This window comes from Eutrigla gurnardus, assembly GCF_963514095.1.
Source record: "Eutrigla gurnardus genome assembly, chromosome: 12".
Classification (NCBI taxonomy): Eukaryota; Metazoa; Chordata; class Actinopteri; order Perciformes; family Triglidae; genus Eutrigla; species Eutrigla gurnardus.
In genome coordinates, this window is record NC_139926.1 from 25,009,401 (window position 1) to 25,024,686 (window position 15,286).

At 45.3% G+C, this 15,286-nt stretch overlaps 1 protein-coding gene across 3 annotated transcripts; it reads left to right on the plus strand.

The window, feature by feature from the left end:
- Positions 1-1,757: 1,757 nt before the first annotated feature.
- Positions 1,758-14,728, plus strand: med14 (mediator complex subunit 14). Of its 3 annotated transcripts, none has more exons than XM_084023016.1 (29): positions 1,758-2,185; positions 2,658-2,684; positions 2,804-2,909; positions 3,030-3,203; positions 3,318-3,447; positions 3,587-3,715; positions 3,807-3,914; positions 4,804-4,936; positions 5,033-5,183; positions 5,276-5,387; positions 5,706-5,831; positions 5,959-6,037; positions 6,348-6,507; positions 6,649-6,843; positions 7,041-7,175; positions 7,269-7,345; positions 7,968-8,128; positions 8,214-8,360; positions 8,562-8,806; positions 9,441-9,710; positions 10,321-10,579; positions 11,084-11,206; positions 11,417-11,593; positions 11,942-12,180; positions 12,268-12,447; positions 12,543-12,650; positions 13,295-13,420; positions 13,510-13,699; positions 13,791-14,728. In XM_084023016.1, the coding sequence occupies exons 1-29, from the start codon at positions 2,010-2,012 to the stop codon at positions 13,862-13,864; spliced, it is 4,317 nt and encodes a 1,438-aa protein (XP_083879142.1). In that variant the 5' UTR covers positions 1,758-2,009; the 3' UTR covers positions 13,865-14,728. The 3 variants fall into 3 exon arrangements, with proteins under 3 accessions (XP_083879142.1, XP_083879143.1, XP_083879144.1); XM_084023017.1 differs by having other exon boundaries at positions 8,592-8,806; XM_084023018.1 differs by lacking the exon at positions 11,084-11,206.
- Positions 14,729-15,286: the final 558 nt, after the last annotated feature.

A 15,286-nucleotide genomic window follows, 5' to 3' on the forward strand; every position in this document is an offset into this window, starting at 1 on the left:
TTCTCGTCTTTCTGACATTGGCATAAATTGTCTTCCATACCAGGCTACCTTGTTGTGGAACAATTGTGTTCATGGCAAATAAACTATGATCACTTTCACTTTTATTATTTCTGTTTCTGGATTGTGGTCACATTTAAGGATAGGTTTACAATCTTTCAAGTCCATTCAACACAGAAACTGGTTTATCTCGCTGTGCAATACATTCCAAAGTTTAGCTGAGGCGCAGAGATAGATCAGGAAGTCTACAGTGCATATCTCCTAAAGTTACAGTGTTTTGAGTACAAAATTCCCAAATTGTGTTATTCTTCGACTGCAGCTGAAAAGATTCTATAGAAACACAAAGGGGACATTTTATATTAAGTTGAAATATATCCATTTAATAATGGATTGGATTTGTATGGCGCTTTTCAAGACACTCAAAGCGCTCTGACAGGGTTCCAGGTTCCATTCATTAGTTTAATATCCAGAAAGACAAAATTAATATTGGTTTTAGACAAACTTTAAAATGTATTTTTGCACAGAAGTGTAGATTTTGGTTGAAGAGTCAATGTCAATATGAGATGAGCAAAAGTTCACCTTTCGTAGTTGTTTTAATGCGTCGAGCTAATCACACGGCCGACCGCGGCATATTTTGACCTCGCCTTTCCGGCATTACGGCGGAATCGTTTATCTAAAAGTGGCTATTGAAAGCACACAAAGCAAGCAAAACCTGTTTTGGTGTTAAACCGGCAGCCGTCCTGCTTTCAGGCAAAAAAGTAGCAGCTGGGTATCATTTATACATGTACTACACCTGTAATAAACTGACCATGGCCCCTATGTTCCTCCCCCAGTTTGCACATTGTGTACTTTACTCCTGGAATGTTTCATAGTCCTAAATTTGTTACATGTTAATTTGATTAAACAAGCATTAATTGAACTCATGTATGCAATAGTAGCTGCAATAATGGTGGTCTTTTGTTGCAGGGGCCTCGATATCAGGTAATAAAGCAGGACCCACTTCACGGTCCTTATCATATCAGTGGATATTGCAGTTTAGTGCTGTGGTAGTGCACGTTGCCCTATTCCTCACATTTAGAATAGGACAATTATCAATTGCCAGACAATGAACTTGTGTTTTTGGGGTCATTTGGGGTCAGGGGCCCCAAGGCAGGTGCCTGCTTTGCCCCGGGCTGATTCAGCTATGGTTCTGGCTCAGGGTCACATGATTTCATTAGGTTCTTCTGGTATTTTATTACAGGGGTTACCTTTCATTCTGCCTACTTGAGTAATTCCAATTTATATTTTTGACGCTTCTGCTCCTGGATGTTGCACATTTATTTGATACATTACAAATTCAGAATATTAATCCAAAATATAACCAACAAATACATATATTTTTATACACAGCAGGTTATAAATTAATTAAAATTGCCAGATGGAAGAATAAATCATCTATTAGTGATTATTATTCAATAATATAGTATATGTATTTTTTGTATGCTATTTGAAGTTTATTCTGGTGCTTTTGTACTTTTACTTGCAACACAGTATTTTTTTTAATAACAGCAGATTAATGACAGAGCACTCTCTTCCCTGACATTAAAAAAAGAAGCTTATTCAGTCTGGGAACCAGTAACCTGTGTCAAACACAATAACGAGGAAGACGCTGATCCACGACTCCCGTCCACCCCCGTGCTCCTCAAGGCTCTTCTCTCCGGGTTTTCCTTCCCGCCCGCACCCGTGTGGTAAGGAAAAAAACCGTCCCGACACAGCAAACATGGCGGCCGAGCGGCGTTGAGCCTTCTCCGTAATGAGTTGCCACATTCGGTCCATTTTTTGAGTTTTTCCTGCCGGATAAGGACTAAACCGAGTCCATGACAACGTCAATGAGATGTTGTGAGACTCGTAAGAAGATTTAGCTAGCTACCAAGACTCGTTTTTTTTTAGCGTTGTAGCGCTGGGTGTGTGCCGCCGTTGCTAACTACCCCCCCTCCGTATATATACATACATATATATACCGTCATTGTAAAATGGCTCCGGTGCAGATCGGGTCAGACGGGCAGCTCGTCCCGCTCGGGGGACCGGTTGTCTCGGGTCCGCAGCCGCCACCTCCCGGGACTCCGGCCACACAGGGGGTCCGACTGAGCCTGCTGATTGAATTTCTTCTCCAGAGGACCTACCACGAAATCACCCTGCTGGCGGAGCTGTAAGTTACACCCGAGCCTCGTAGGCCGCGGAGCTAACTTAGGCTAGCTTAGCTCGAGCTAACGTCAGTTAACTCAAGATGATGCTCTTCTTCTTCTAGCCGTTATTACAACGAATCTACTACTAATAGTACATATACTAATTGAGAAGTTTGTAGAGCCCTTAACTAATAGTGGATACCACAGATAAACACTGTTTTGTTGAGGAGGGGGGGGGCGTACCGGTAAACAACATCAATGTGTCTGATCCCTAAAGTTAGCTAAGCTAAGGTAACTAGCGCCAATAGTTTACGTTGTTAATGCTATAAATATGTGTTTTTATGATGGACTACCTGCATCACTTGGCTCTCCCAAAGCTAGCTATCTTGCTGGAAAATATGCACATTTGCTGTAATCAAAGCCAGGGATGCACAGCGTTCAGGCAGTTTACTTTCAGGATAATTAATCATTCATGTTTAATGTTTATTTTTACAGGCTACCCAGAAAAACGGACATGGAGAGGTATGTTTTTTTAATTATTATTTATTCATTCACTAATTCATCCTGTTAAGCTGTTGTTTTTGTTATAAAAAAATGTTTACCATGTTTCTTTTTTTTATTTATTATTATTATTTTTTTAGGAAAATAGAGATCGTCCAGTTTGCAAGTCGCACCAGGCAGCTATTTGTGCGTCTGCTCTCCCTGGTGAAGTGGGCAAGCAACGCGGGGAAAGTAGAGAAGTGTGCGGTACGTTGTTGCGTGTAATTTCACTTTCTGTTAAGGTTGATTTTCACGATGCACTGCAAGTTGTCTTTAAGCCCATGAGAACACAATTAAGCTTACTTGGGCTCGTCTCCGTGGTTACAGATGATTTCCAGCTTCTTGGACCAGCAGACCATCCTGTTCGTGGATACCGCCGACAGGCTCGCATCGCTGGCCAGGGACGCCCTGGTGCATGCACGCCTGCCCAGCTTCGCCATCCCCTTCGCCATCGACGTTCTCACCACAGGGTCGTACCCACGCTTGCCCACGTGTATACGAGTAAGTGTGTTCTCCTCTGTGCTCTCGGACTGCTGGTGTATGCGAACAAGGTGTTGGGGAGGTCAAACTCAGCGTTTCGAACCACTAAAGTGTTTCCGTGTCTGTTTTCTGTAGGATAAGATCATTCCTCCAGACCCCATCACGAAGGTTGAGAAGCAGACCACCCTCAGCCAGCTTAACCAGATTCTACGACACCGCCTCGTCACCACCGATTTACCACCTCAGCTAGCAAACCTCACAGTCGGTAAGCGGCTTGTGTGAACCCGCTGTGGTATACTTTAACTGATGGCCATGCTCATAACGTATTTAGCAGGTTGTTTTCAGCTGTATTGGTGAGGACAACCACTTACGCGTGTGTTTCGCTTGTGTGTGTATTTGTGTAGCTAATGGCCGTGTAAAGTTTCGTGTGGAAGGAGAGTTTGAGGCCACTTTGACAGTGATGGGAGATGACCCAGATATTCCCTGGAGGCTGCTGAAGTTGGAGATTCTGGTAGAAGACAAAGAAACTGGCGGTAAGGCATGCACACCACAGAGGGTGTCGTCGACACGCTGATTGGCAGCATACTTCACTGCTAATGTGTTCCCTCTCCCCATCTCCGACAGATGGCCGAACCCTGGTCCACAGTTTGCAGGTGAACTTCATCCACGAGTTGGTCCAGGCACGCCTTTGTGCAGATGAGAAACCCCTACAGGACATGTACAACTGCTTGCGTATCCTTTCTTTGACTTTGTATTTTGTGTATGTCCTGCACAAAACCACCTTGGCTTTTGTCCCAGTCTGATGCAAACTACTGCAGTGGGGCGGGAGTGAGTGTCGGGAGCGTATAGAGTATTGACTGGTCAAGCGGACACTTGCAGCATTCCAATGAGTAACACAGCTGCAGAATTGCATCTGACTAAACACCTTATTTTTACTTTAATTCTCCAACAACACAAACATTTCTTTTTTTCTTCCTTTTGTTTTACTGAGGGGGAAAGGGCTGCACTGTTCTCACTGCATCCTGTCGCTCAGTCAGGTTGTGTGAGGTGTAATTAATTCCTTATGGAGATGTGTGTGAAGAAAAGCCCTTGCTTTTGTGAAATTTAAAGCTAAATTACATTTGAAAAAATCTTAAGCGTCAACATCAAATCCTCGCATTTGTATATTCAGGAAGTGTGCCATTCATCACACAGTTGTCACCTATACATATAGTAAGGAGAGGATTTGTTCTGATCCGTCAGTCACACACTTATAAGTCTTCAGTCAGTGGTAACAGGAAGAGATAAACGACAGCCTGTTAGCATTCATGCTGATATCAAAGACCCTAATCAAGCATGCAAGCTGAGCACGGCTGTGCTAATCACAATGCTAATCAGTACATCTCTGCTCTGCCTTTCCCCCACCATCGCCAGCAGTGCAGCTCACCGTGTCAAAGAGCAGTCTGTGTTGCACACAAATACCCCTTTTACTAACAAAGTGTATGCGTTTTTGAGGATGTGTGTGTGTGTGTGTTTTGAATGTTAATGGAAAGATGTGTATAGTACTGTTTTTTTTTAAATCTCTGCTCACCTGGATGTGGTGTGTTCCCAGGCTTGTTTTCTTTAACCGCATTGTTTCCAGACTCCTTCTGTCTGTCCCTGCAGCTAGAGGTGCTCCACTCTCAGACTCTGATGCTGATTAGAGAGCGATGGGGAGACCTGGTACAGGAGGAGAGATATGTGCCCGCAAAATACCTCACGCTTACTGTCTGGAAGTAAGACGTTTTTTCCTAAATCACCGTCACACTGTGTTGTGTGTCATGAGAAAGACCATTCATTCCTATCCTGTTGCCCTTTTTTTCTTCATCCAGCCAACAGGTGTTGGGGAGGAAAACAGGTACAGCCTCAGTACATAAAGTCACTATCAAGATCGATGAATCCGATGGATCCAAGCCATTGCAAATATCCCATGAACCCCCTCTTCCTGCCTGTGACTCCAAATTAATGGAGAGAGCTATGAAGGTACGGTGGACATACCATTTAAATTATGTGTTTTTGGTGTGATATAAAGTATGCAATTTAATGAGGTTAGTTTTCTCTCATTTATTCTTTAGATTGACCATCTGTCGGTGGAGAAACTGTTGATCGACAGTGTGCATGCACGATCAAATCAGAAGCTGCAGGAACTGAAGGCCATTCTAAAGACCAACAATCCCAGTGACAACTGTATGCATTTACTTTCTTATCGTTAAAATGTCAAACACGGTCTTGTGTATATGTTGAGAAAATGCACAGAAACCAGCGTTGTCATGTCTAGCAGCTGCTGTGCTTGGTTGATTAAAATGCAGAACACATCACATTCTGAACCTGGATTATCTCGGGTCTTAATTATGATGAATTGCATGTTGAAATATTCCCATTAGCTCACAGAGATGTGCTCTCTCATGCAGCTCTCATTTACATTCTGTCAGTTAATGTGCCGTTACCATGGTTTTGAGCCGTCTGCAAATGAGACCCTTAAAAGTGTGTTTGTTTTTATTTCAGCATTCGTCGAGACTGCTTTACCCACACTCGTTATTCCAATACTTGAGCCCTGTGGTCGCTCAGAGTGCTTGCACATTTTTGTAGACCTGCATTCTGGCATGTTCCAACCCATGCTGTACGGACTGGGTAAGTAATATCACACATTAACTAATGCCTTTTTTTGTGCTTTTTCGTTCAGGTTGTGGTTATTCTTGTGTTTTTTGTGTTCTTCTCAGCTCTGTGAATAAAACCAGTGTGTGTGTTCTCTCTCTAGACCAGTCCATGCTGGATGACATTGAAAAGACCATTAACGATGATATGAAGCGCATCATATCATGGCTTCAACAACTGAAGTGAGTCCACCTCCATTTTTTTTTATGTAGCTATGAACATGAAACGTGTGTTCACAGCTGACAGGATGAAGGAGTTTTGTTTTGCCACAAGCAAAACATTGCTGAGGCAACAGTTGACGCCAAAGTCTGATGCCTGCGTCTAGCTTGTCAAAACTGACTAATAACTGTCAGTAGCAACACTTGGCTAGGCAGGTGGCATGATGGGTGTTGAGAAGGAGAGTCAGAGTCTTGCACTAGTGAACAGTGGGGCATGAATCCGGGACTTTTTTTTCCGCCGAGACGCCAAATCATTCTCTGTCTTTTTGCGAAGGTTCTGGTTGGGGGAGCAGCGCTGTCGACAGTCTGTGAAACACCTTCCCACTGTGTGCACTGATGTCCTTCACCTGTCCAACTCGGCTTCTCACCCCGTTGGCAACCTGTCCAAACACAAGCTCTTCATTAAGCTCACACGTCTTCCGCAGTACTATATTGTGAGTTCCTCTACCGAGATATTTTGCTGAAAAAAAAAAGAAAATTCCTACAGTTATGACCTGCTTTACTGTTCATGTTCTTTATTGTGGATCTCTCCAATCCCTCTCTTTTTTTTTCCCTCTTCATCTTTGTTTTTGTAGGTGGTGGAAATGCTTGAAGTGCCTAGCAGCCCCACAGCGTTGCAGTACAAGTACTCTTTCCTGTCTGTGTCTCAGCTGGACGGAGACGACGGACCCGTCTGTGCACAGCTCCTGCAGCATTTCAAACCCAACCTAGAACACCTCGTCCAAGACACAACGGGGAGAGGGGCCCGGCCCGGGACTAAGAGGAAGCTAGTCAGTGCTGCTGTACTTATACACCAACCATTTATATTATTATGAATTTCATCACAAGTTATTATTAATTGGGGTTTAATGGAAGTGGCCTATAGGTTTGGACTGCACCTTTTTGTCAATGTCAGACAAGGAATTGATTAGGAAAATGCACGTGTGCTCAGCCTTCAATGTGCATTTCTGTCTGTGTTGCTCTGTAGGGATCTGGGGACCAGGCGGACCCGGAGCCAAAGAAGCCCAAGCGGTCTGGAGAGATGTGTGCCTTCAACAAAGAGCTGGCTCACCTGGTAGCGATGTGCGACACCAACATGCCTTTCATTGGCCTCAGAACAGAAGTAGGTGTCGGTTCAAGCCAGCTCGAGTCATTTCAAGCCAGACATTGATGACATTTTCTGGCTAATGCTGCGTGTCTGTCTGTCTTTGAGCAGCTTTCCAACATGGAGATCCCAAACCAGGGTGTCCAAGTGGAGGGAGATGGCAGCAGCCATGCCATACGTCTGCTGAAGTAAGAACACACTCTATAGCCCCTTTTAGACAGACGATTCCGCCGTAATATGCCACGAACCGGAGCGTTAAGATAGAGCTTTGTTTACGGCGTAACGCCACAGCGGTGTCTGAGTTTAGATAGGCGTTGTCCAACAGCGCGACCGCTATCTCATTGGACTTGTTCTCTCTTCAACGAGCGTCAGAAATCTGATTAGTTCGATGCATCAAAACAACTAAGAGAGGTGAACTTTTGCTCGTCTCTCATATTTACACGACTCTTCAACCGCAAGTGAAGTTGCTGCATCATAAACATGTCGATGTGTACAACGGCAGCCTCGTACGAGCAACTATCGGTGTTTTATCTTCTTCGGATCTACGCTTTGAACTCGTTAAATCTGCCGGCGGCGTGTCGCCTTGGTAACGCGTCTTCACTACCTCACGTCTTTAACGCCTCGGGTGCTCGGAGTGTTTAGATAGCATGCCGTGACGACCTCCGTTGGCGTCTCAGAGGCCTAATATTCTGTTACACCTTTCCGCCTCGGCGAACTTTAGAGGGGCTAATGATAGCTACGTTTTCTTCAGTGTGAGAAACTTAAAACCAAAGCCATTGTGACTAAATAGTGAAATGGTTTATCTCGCAGGATTCCTCCCTGTAATGGTGTCGGAGAGGAGACCAGGAGAGCGTTGGAGCGGTCGCTACTGGACTGCACCTTCCGACTGCAGGGCCGAAACAACCGAACCTGGGTGGCCGAGCTGATGTTGGCCAACTGCCCCCTCAACAGCACACACAGCAAAGAGCAAGGTACGCGCCTCCTAAAGTGTGTTCTGAACGCCCCTAACTGAAAGTTTACAACGTCTTAACAAGCCATATCTGTTCCTTGTGTTAGCTTCCACGCGGCACGTGTATCTGACCTATGAAAACCCTCTGTCCGAGCCGGTGGGCGGCCGCAAGGTGGTCGAGATGTTTCTCAACGACTGGAACGCCATCAGTCAGCTTTACCAGTGTGTCCTCAACTTCTCACGAACACTGCCAGGTACGTGCACGGCTCGTCCGTAAAGCAAAGATGAATTATTAGCTTATTGGGTGTTGTTTGGAAATCCTTCACGTAAAACAAACCTTGTTTTATTGGCCTGGTTTCACATTTTACACCCAGCGTAATCAGATTTACTTTTTAGTTAAGGCTAAACGAAACACTGACGTAACACAGCTGCACATTGTGACTGCTTCCCTTCAGAGATGCCGTCTTACCTGAGCCTGTTTTCAGAGGTGCGGCTGTACAACTACCGTAAGCTGGTGCTGTGCTACGGTACCACCAAGGGCAGCTCCGTCACCATCCAGTGGAACTCCAACAGCCAGCGCTTCCACCTCGCCCTGGGCACCGTGGGGCCAAACTCCGGCTGCTCCAACTGCCACAACATCATCCTCCATCAGCTGCAGGAGATGTTCAACAAGAGTCCCAACGTGATGCAGCTGCTGCAGGTACACGGCTATGACACTGCTCTTCTTGTTATATCTGGATCAAGTGAGGATTTCAAGTCGCCACTGAGTGACGTTGGAACAATATTTGCTTTTTCTACACTTTTTATCTAAGAGCGAAGTTAGATAGTCTAGATCTATGAACAAGTCTTTGCTCTAGTAAAACATTTACTCTTCATCGACTCACTGGTTGTGTTGATATGAAAGCAAAAACGTCACAACCACAAAGCACGGCTAACGAGACAGGCTAGGTGTTTCAAGAGGTGTCGTGTGGGTTGCCAACAACGCCACAGGCCCCTCCCACTCTGGACAGTCTGCCCTGGTTGACAGTACACGCTCCGTGAACCCTAAACCTGGGAAGTCCACAGCTCCAGGAAGCAGCGAGGTCAAGGCGAGGGGTGCTGTCCTTTCCGTGAGCCACCTTTAACCCGAGCCTTTCCAAGCCGACCTAATATAGTCGCTCCCAGCGTACTGCTAAAGGGGAATGTGCTTTTTTTTCTTACTACTTGTTTCGTAAGTCTTAAAAGGCACAAACAATTAGAATGTATTATTGTTTCTCCATCTACACCCCATCTGCTTTTACTTCACTCTTCTGTGTAATTACCCGGCTAACATTTCCTCTCACCGTCTCCTGCAGGTTCTCTCTGACACACAGGCGCCTCTGAATGCAATCAACAAGCTACCAACAGTGCCGATGCTGGGCCTGACCCAGCGCACCAACACTGCCTACCAGTGCTTCTCCATCCTCCCGCAGTCGCCCACGCACATCCGCCTGGCGTTCAGAAACATGTACTGCATCGACATCTACTGCCGCAGCCGCGGCGTGGTCGCCATCAGAGATGGAGCCTACAGCCTATTTGACAACACTAAGATTGTCGAGGGCTTCTACCCGGCTCCTGGACTCAAGGTAATCCAGACTTGGTGGAGGTGTAGTTATACTGAAGTATAAGTTCTAATCAGCACAACAAACTCAAGGGAAATCCTTGGAAACACTTGAATGTTAGTGTGGTGTTTTCAAGGTTTGAAAAGTGCTTGGATGTAGAATAACGGTCTTGAAATGTGTGTTGTGTGTGATGACATCTATGATAGAACAGAGAAAAGAAGATCTCCATGTTTGAGGGACTGAAAACAGCATTTTCTGACATTTCTTTATGAAAAATGACTTTTGATGATGAACAGATGATGAAAATAGTTGGTGATTATATTTCTGTGGATCTGTTAGTGGAATTAGTTTTCCTTTCATTTGTGGTCCTTCTGTAAAAAGCTGTCTCCAAACATCATGTTGGTTGTTTAGAGGACAAGAACATCTCATTTAATGTGATGAACAAGTGACAGAATAAGTAGACTGAATACTGACCATTGGATTGATACAAATATGGAGTTTACCACAGCTGGAAGGTGCTGGAAAAGCATGGAAATGCACCTGGAAATGCTTGAAAGTGCTTGAATTTGACTTAAACAGTTTATGATTATCAACGTTTTTGGTCCAGCTTTTAACATGAACTTCTTCTGTCTAGACGTTCCTGAATATGTTCGTAGACAGTAATCAGGATGCACGCAGACGATCCGTCAATGAAGACGACAACCCGCCCTCGCCGGTGGGCGTGGACGTGATGGACAGTCTGATGAACCAGTTGCAAGCTCAGCAGCAGCAGCAGCCGCCGCCCACGATGAGAGGGGGTGCGGGAGGTGTCTATCCGCCTCTCACTTCGCCGCCACCAAACTACCACGCTAACGTGACGCCCTCGCCCTCCATGATGCCCACCCAGTCGCCAGGTAACGGCAAGCTCGGTTGTTTTGTCCCAAGTGTGTGGGAGTGAATGATATCCCGTATCATTTGTGTCATCTGAGCTTGTCAAGCTGCCATACGGGGATTCTGACCAAAGAAATCATTGTTTTGGAAAACATCGCATCGCTGTCATCAACCTCCCTGCTGACTTGTGTGTTTTTTTGTTGTTTTTTTTTTTGCAACAATGTGACAGAGAACGAGGCTGAGCAACCATGTGTGCCCATTTTTTATTTGATCAGTTGTGTTTTTCATGCACACACACACACACACCTACCTCACGGCCCAGAGGGAATAAAGCATGTCTTTAGTCCTGCTGCTTCCATCACGCTCCATCTCAGCCCCGCCAGCCCGAGACTTCAGCCCTCCTGCACAGCTTTAGCATACATGTGTTTATGTGTGAGTGTGTGTTTGTGTGTGTGTGTTAGGAGAACCTCCGAGACCTGACGAGTCCTTTGGCGTGTGTGTGTGTTTGTTTGTGTGTGTGTGTGCAGGGAACATCCATGCCTCTGGCTCCCCTAGTGGAGCTCTGAGGGCACCTTCTCCTTTCGGGCCCACCCCGTCTCCGTCTTCTTTGGGCATAGCCATGGGCCCGGCCAGCTTTGCCAGTCCCCACGGTAAGCAGCAGGGTGGCCTGGTGGTGTTTCTGGTCTGCGGGGACACGGGCTGGAATGGGCTGAACCGAACCGCTTCACTTCGAGGCTGCAGACGTTAACAAGCATATGACAAAATGGCCCGTCGTCAGTGGGCACACAGCGGTGTATTCGTTTGAGTGTTGGACTTGTTGTTTTTTCCGTCGCTGATGGCCGTCTCTCCTTCACCCCTAGGTGCTCTGGACCCCAGCTCTCCGTATGCCATGGTGTCCCCCAGCCATAGGGGCCAGTGGCCAGGCTCACCCCAGGTCTCAGGGCCTTCTCCTGGGGCACGGATCCCTGGCATGTCCCCTGGTAACCCATCGCTGCACTCGCCTATCCCCGACCCTCATTCTCCACGTGCCGGCAACAGTAAGTTCTGCTTTCTTCAGTGTTTCTAACCCGTCAGTGCTCTCTGGTACACAAACTAGGTTTCTCAAAACCTACTTTCTTGTTCCTTATCAGCCAACATGTACACACATGATTCAAAGGGTTTATTGTCATATGCACAGTAAAGAAACGTCTTCATACAATTCTCCGTTTTCTGTCAGAATGCCAAAAATGTAACATCTTAGTATAAAAAATAGATAAATAGTATAAAAACAAAGTAATTCAAAAGGAAGCATGCAAGACATAAGTTAAAACAACAATAAAACTGTGAAAAAGATCCCGATATATCCGCTGAGTGTTTCTCACCAACTCCTGTCGTCTTTGTTTCAGGTTCACAAGTCATGCCTACCAGTATGCCTCCACCCCGCAAGCTACCTCAGCGCCCCTGGGCTGCCTCCATTCCTACCATCCTCACCCACAATGCCTTGCATGTGCTTCTGCTCCCCTCACCCACTCCCTGCCTCGTGCCAGGCTTGGCAGGAAGCTACCTCTGCTCGCCACTTGAGCGATTTCTAGGTTCGGTTATCATGAGACGGCACCTACAGAGGATCATCCAGCAGGAGGCTAACGTGAGTATTTGTTTGGTTTCTCTTAATTTAGTCCATGCGTTCTGCTCTCCCCTAACTCCCCCCCTTACTCTGTGAACTCTCCTCCAGTTATCTATCGTGAACTCCAACGAGCCGGGCGTGATAATGTTCAAAACGGATGTACTCAAGTGCCGTGTGGCCCTCAATCCAAAGAACTACCAGACGCTGCAGCTCAAGGTCACTCCAGAAAACACCGGCCCCTGGTCCCAGGAGGAGCTTCAGGTGCTGGAGAAGTTCTTTGAGACGCGGGTAAGAATCAGCACAACGGGTTTTTAGGGCCATTGGTAGGAAAATGTGGCGGCACTCATTGTTGTCATTCCATCGATCCGTCTTCCTCCTTCTAGGTCGCTGGTCCTCCCTTCAAATACAACACTCTGAATGCCTTCACGAAGCTGCTGGGGGCGCCCACCAACATTCTCCGGGACTGTGTGCGCATCATGAAGCTCGAACTGGTGGGTAGACGGCTCTTCTTTTCTTTTTTTAAGAGGAAGAGATCTGTGAAGAAAACACATAGCATCATCTCTACACAGAAAATATAAGAATGTTATCAATATGCAAACTGAATAAGAGCTTTTGTTATTAGCTGTCAGTACAGAGCACGTACACTAAAGACCTCATATCTGGATGCCTTTCTTTACCTTTTAAAGGACCGTACCAGTGCTATTATGTCATTCTCCACCGACAACATCAGCCAGCTAGTTTACATAATCCTCTAAAAATAAAGCAATTTTGGTAAAACATGGTAGATACCGTTAGTTTTTTATTTACGTTTTGTTCATACTAAATAAACATTTCAGAACGTACCAGAAAATGTTTTTCAAGGTTAGTTTAAAATCCTCCTTCTAGCTCAAATTCCAGTTGCAGCGTATCTCATACTTCCTGGTTACAAAGACCAATCAGAGCCAGCCAGAGAACGTGTGGCCAATGGGATGCAGCCAAGCCAAAGAGACAGGAAGTAAAAAAGAGAGTGTGCTTGTTTATTGAGACGCTCTTGAACCCAGAACCTGCTTCGAGCTTCAGATTGGATATCGGTGTACATACAGTCATTTTAGATCAAGTAAACATATATATATGTGTACATGGCCTTCCTTTGCAGTTCCCTGACCAGGCGGCTCAGCTCAAGTGGAACGTGCAGTTCTGCCTCACCATCCCTCCCAGTGCTCCCCCCATCGCCCCCCCGGGAACCATCGCCGTGGTGCTCAAGTCCAAGATGCTGTTCTTCGTAAGTCTCCGCAGAGAGTCTCATACCCGCGACGCATCGTGTGAACCGTATTGACCCTCTGTGTGTGTGTGGTGTGTGTGGCCTCACAGCTGCAGCTGACCCAGCGGATCCCCGTGCCCCAGGAGCCGGTGAGCATCATCGTGCCCATCGTGTACGACATGGCCACGGGCCTCACGCAGCAGGCCGACATCCCCAGACAGCACAGCTCGTCGGGCGCCGCCGCCCTCATGGTGTCGAACATCCTGAAGAGGTTCAACGAGCTGCACCCGGCCAGACAGGGTGAGGCTTTGGGAAAAACGGAAACCGGTGTCGACTGAATATTCAGTGTCTGTACTTGATGCACAAATGTCTTCTTCTTCTTTTTTTTCAGGAGAGTGTACGATATTTGCGTCTGTTCACGAGCTGATGGCCAACCTGACTCTTCCTCCCGGCACTCGTCAATAAACAACAACAACAACATTCAGAGGACTGAAACGCAGCCGGAGTCCCACAGGGACCGAGGACCAGTCCGTTTCTGAGCTCAAAAAGGACTAAACGGAGAGTAAACAACTGTCCTCCCAAGATGTCAAAATCCAGCCCCTCTCTCTCTGTCTCTCTCTCTCTCTCTCTCTCTCTCTCTCTCTCTCTCTCTGTCTCTCTCTCTCTCTGTCTCTCTCTCTCCCTCTCTCTCCCTCTGTCTCTCTCTCTCTCTCCCTCTCCCTCTGTCTCTCTCTCTCTCTCTCTCTCTCTCTCCCTCCCTCTCTCTCTCTCTCTCCCTCTCTCTCTCTCTCCGTCAGCCACTAAACTGGTGACCTGATGTAGAAATGCTGTTTTTGAAAGCTCACAAACAAGATTTGCTGTCGAGGTAGCTCATGGACGTTTGATGCAAAAAGGATATAAATGTTATTTTTTCCTCCCAGGTGCACTTGTAAACAAGATTATCTATTGAAATTTAAGGTTGTTTACGAAAAATATGTATATTGTTGTATATTTGAGTGTTGAAAAGATCAGGTGAGTTAGATTTTTCCTAGAGAATTGTCTTCATTTTTTTTTTATAACGCCAGACTGATATTATTATAGTATCAGAAGATATATTCCTTAGCACACTATTTAAATGTTTTTCTTGCCTTTACTTTGTCAAAACCTCTGCATTTTTATTTCAAACCTTTCACTTTGGATACTGTAAAACTGTGACAAACTTTATAAGCCAGTTGTATTTTATTAAGACCCGGTTTGAGTCCTGATTGAAGGATTTGAGACTTCCTGTCTGCCTTTGCTATTTAATAAACCAAGCCCAGAGTTGGTTTGTGCTTTGAGGATCTTCCACTAGCAGGACTCCAATAATCTGAAGTAGCAATACTACACCAAAAAGTACTCATGAATACACATGAAGTAAAAACTCGCTATGCAGAATGTCCCCTTCTGGAGAAATATAATATACATCTACTTATTATTATTATTATTATTATTATTATTATTATTATACAGTGAGCCCGACTGCTTTCATGTCTTACTCTTCAACTCCTTTTAGCATTTTTCACTTAAACTTTTACTTGAACTTAACAAAGTGAAAGTGGCTCCACCTTAATTAACTCCTCTTGACACGCAAAATGAACTTAAAGTGCTTTATCAATATTTTGAATTTTTGAATTTATTTTTGTTAAATATAATTAACTTTAAAGTTATTTTTCTGATCATATTGATAATTATTATTGCATTTATATGTGAGTTTTGTTGTCACGGGTGAAGGAAGAGCGAGTTTTAGTTGTTTCATATAATTTTGGTTAATTTAATCTCAAACTGTTCCAACTAGAAAATATATATATATTTATATATATTTGTAAATATGATTATATGTAAATATTTGTATATATATTTATTTAAGTA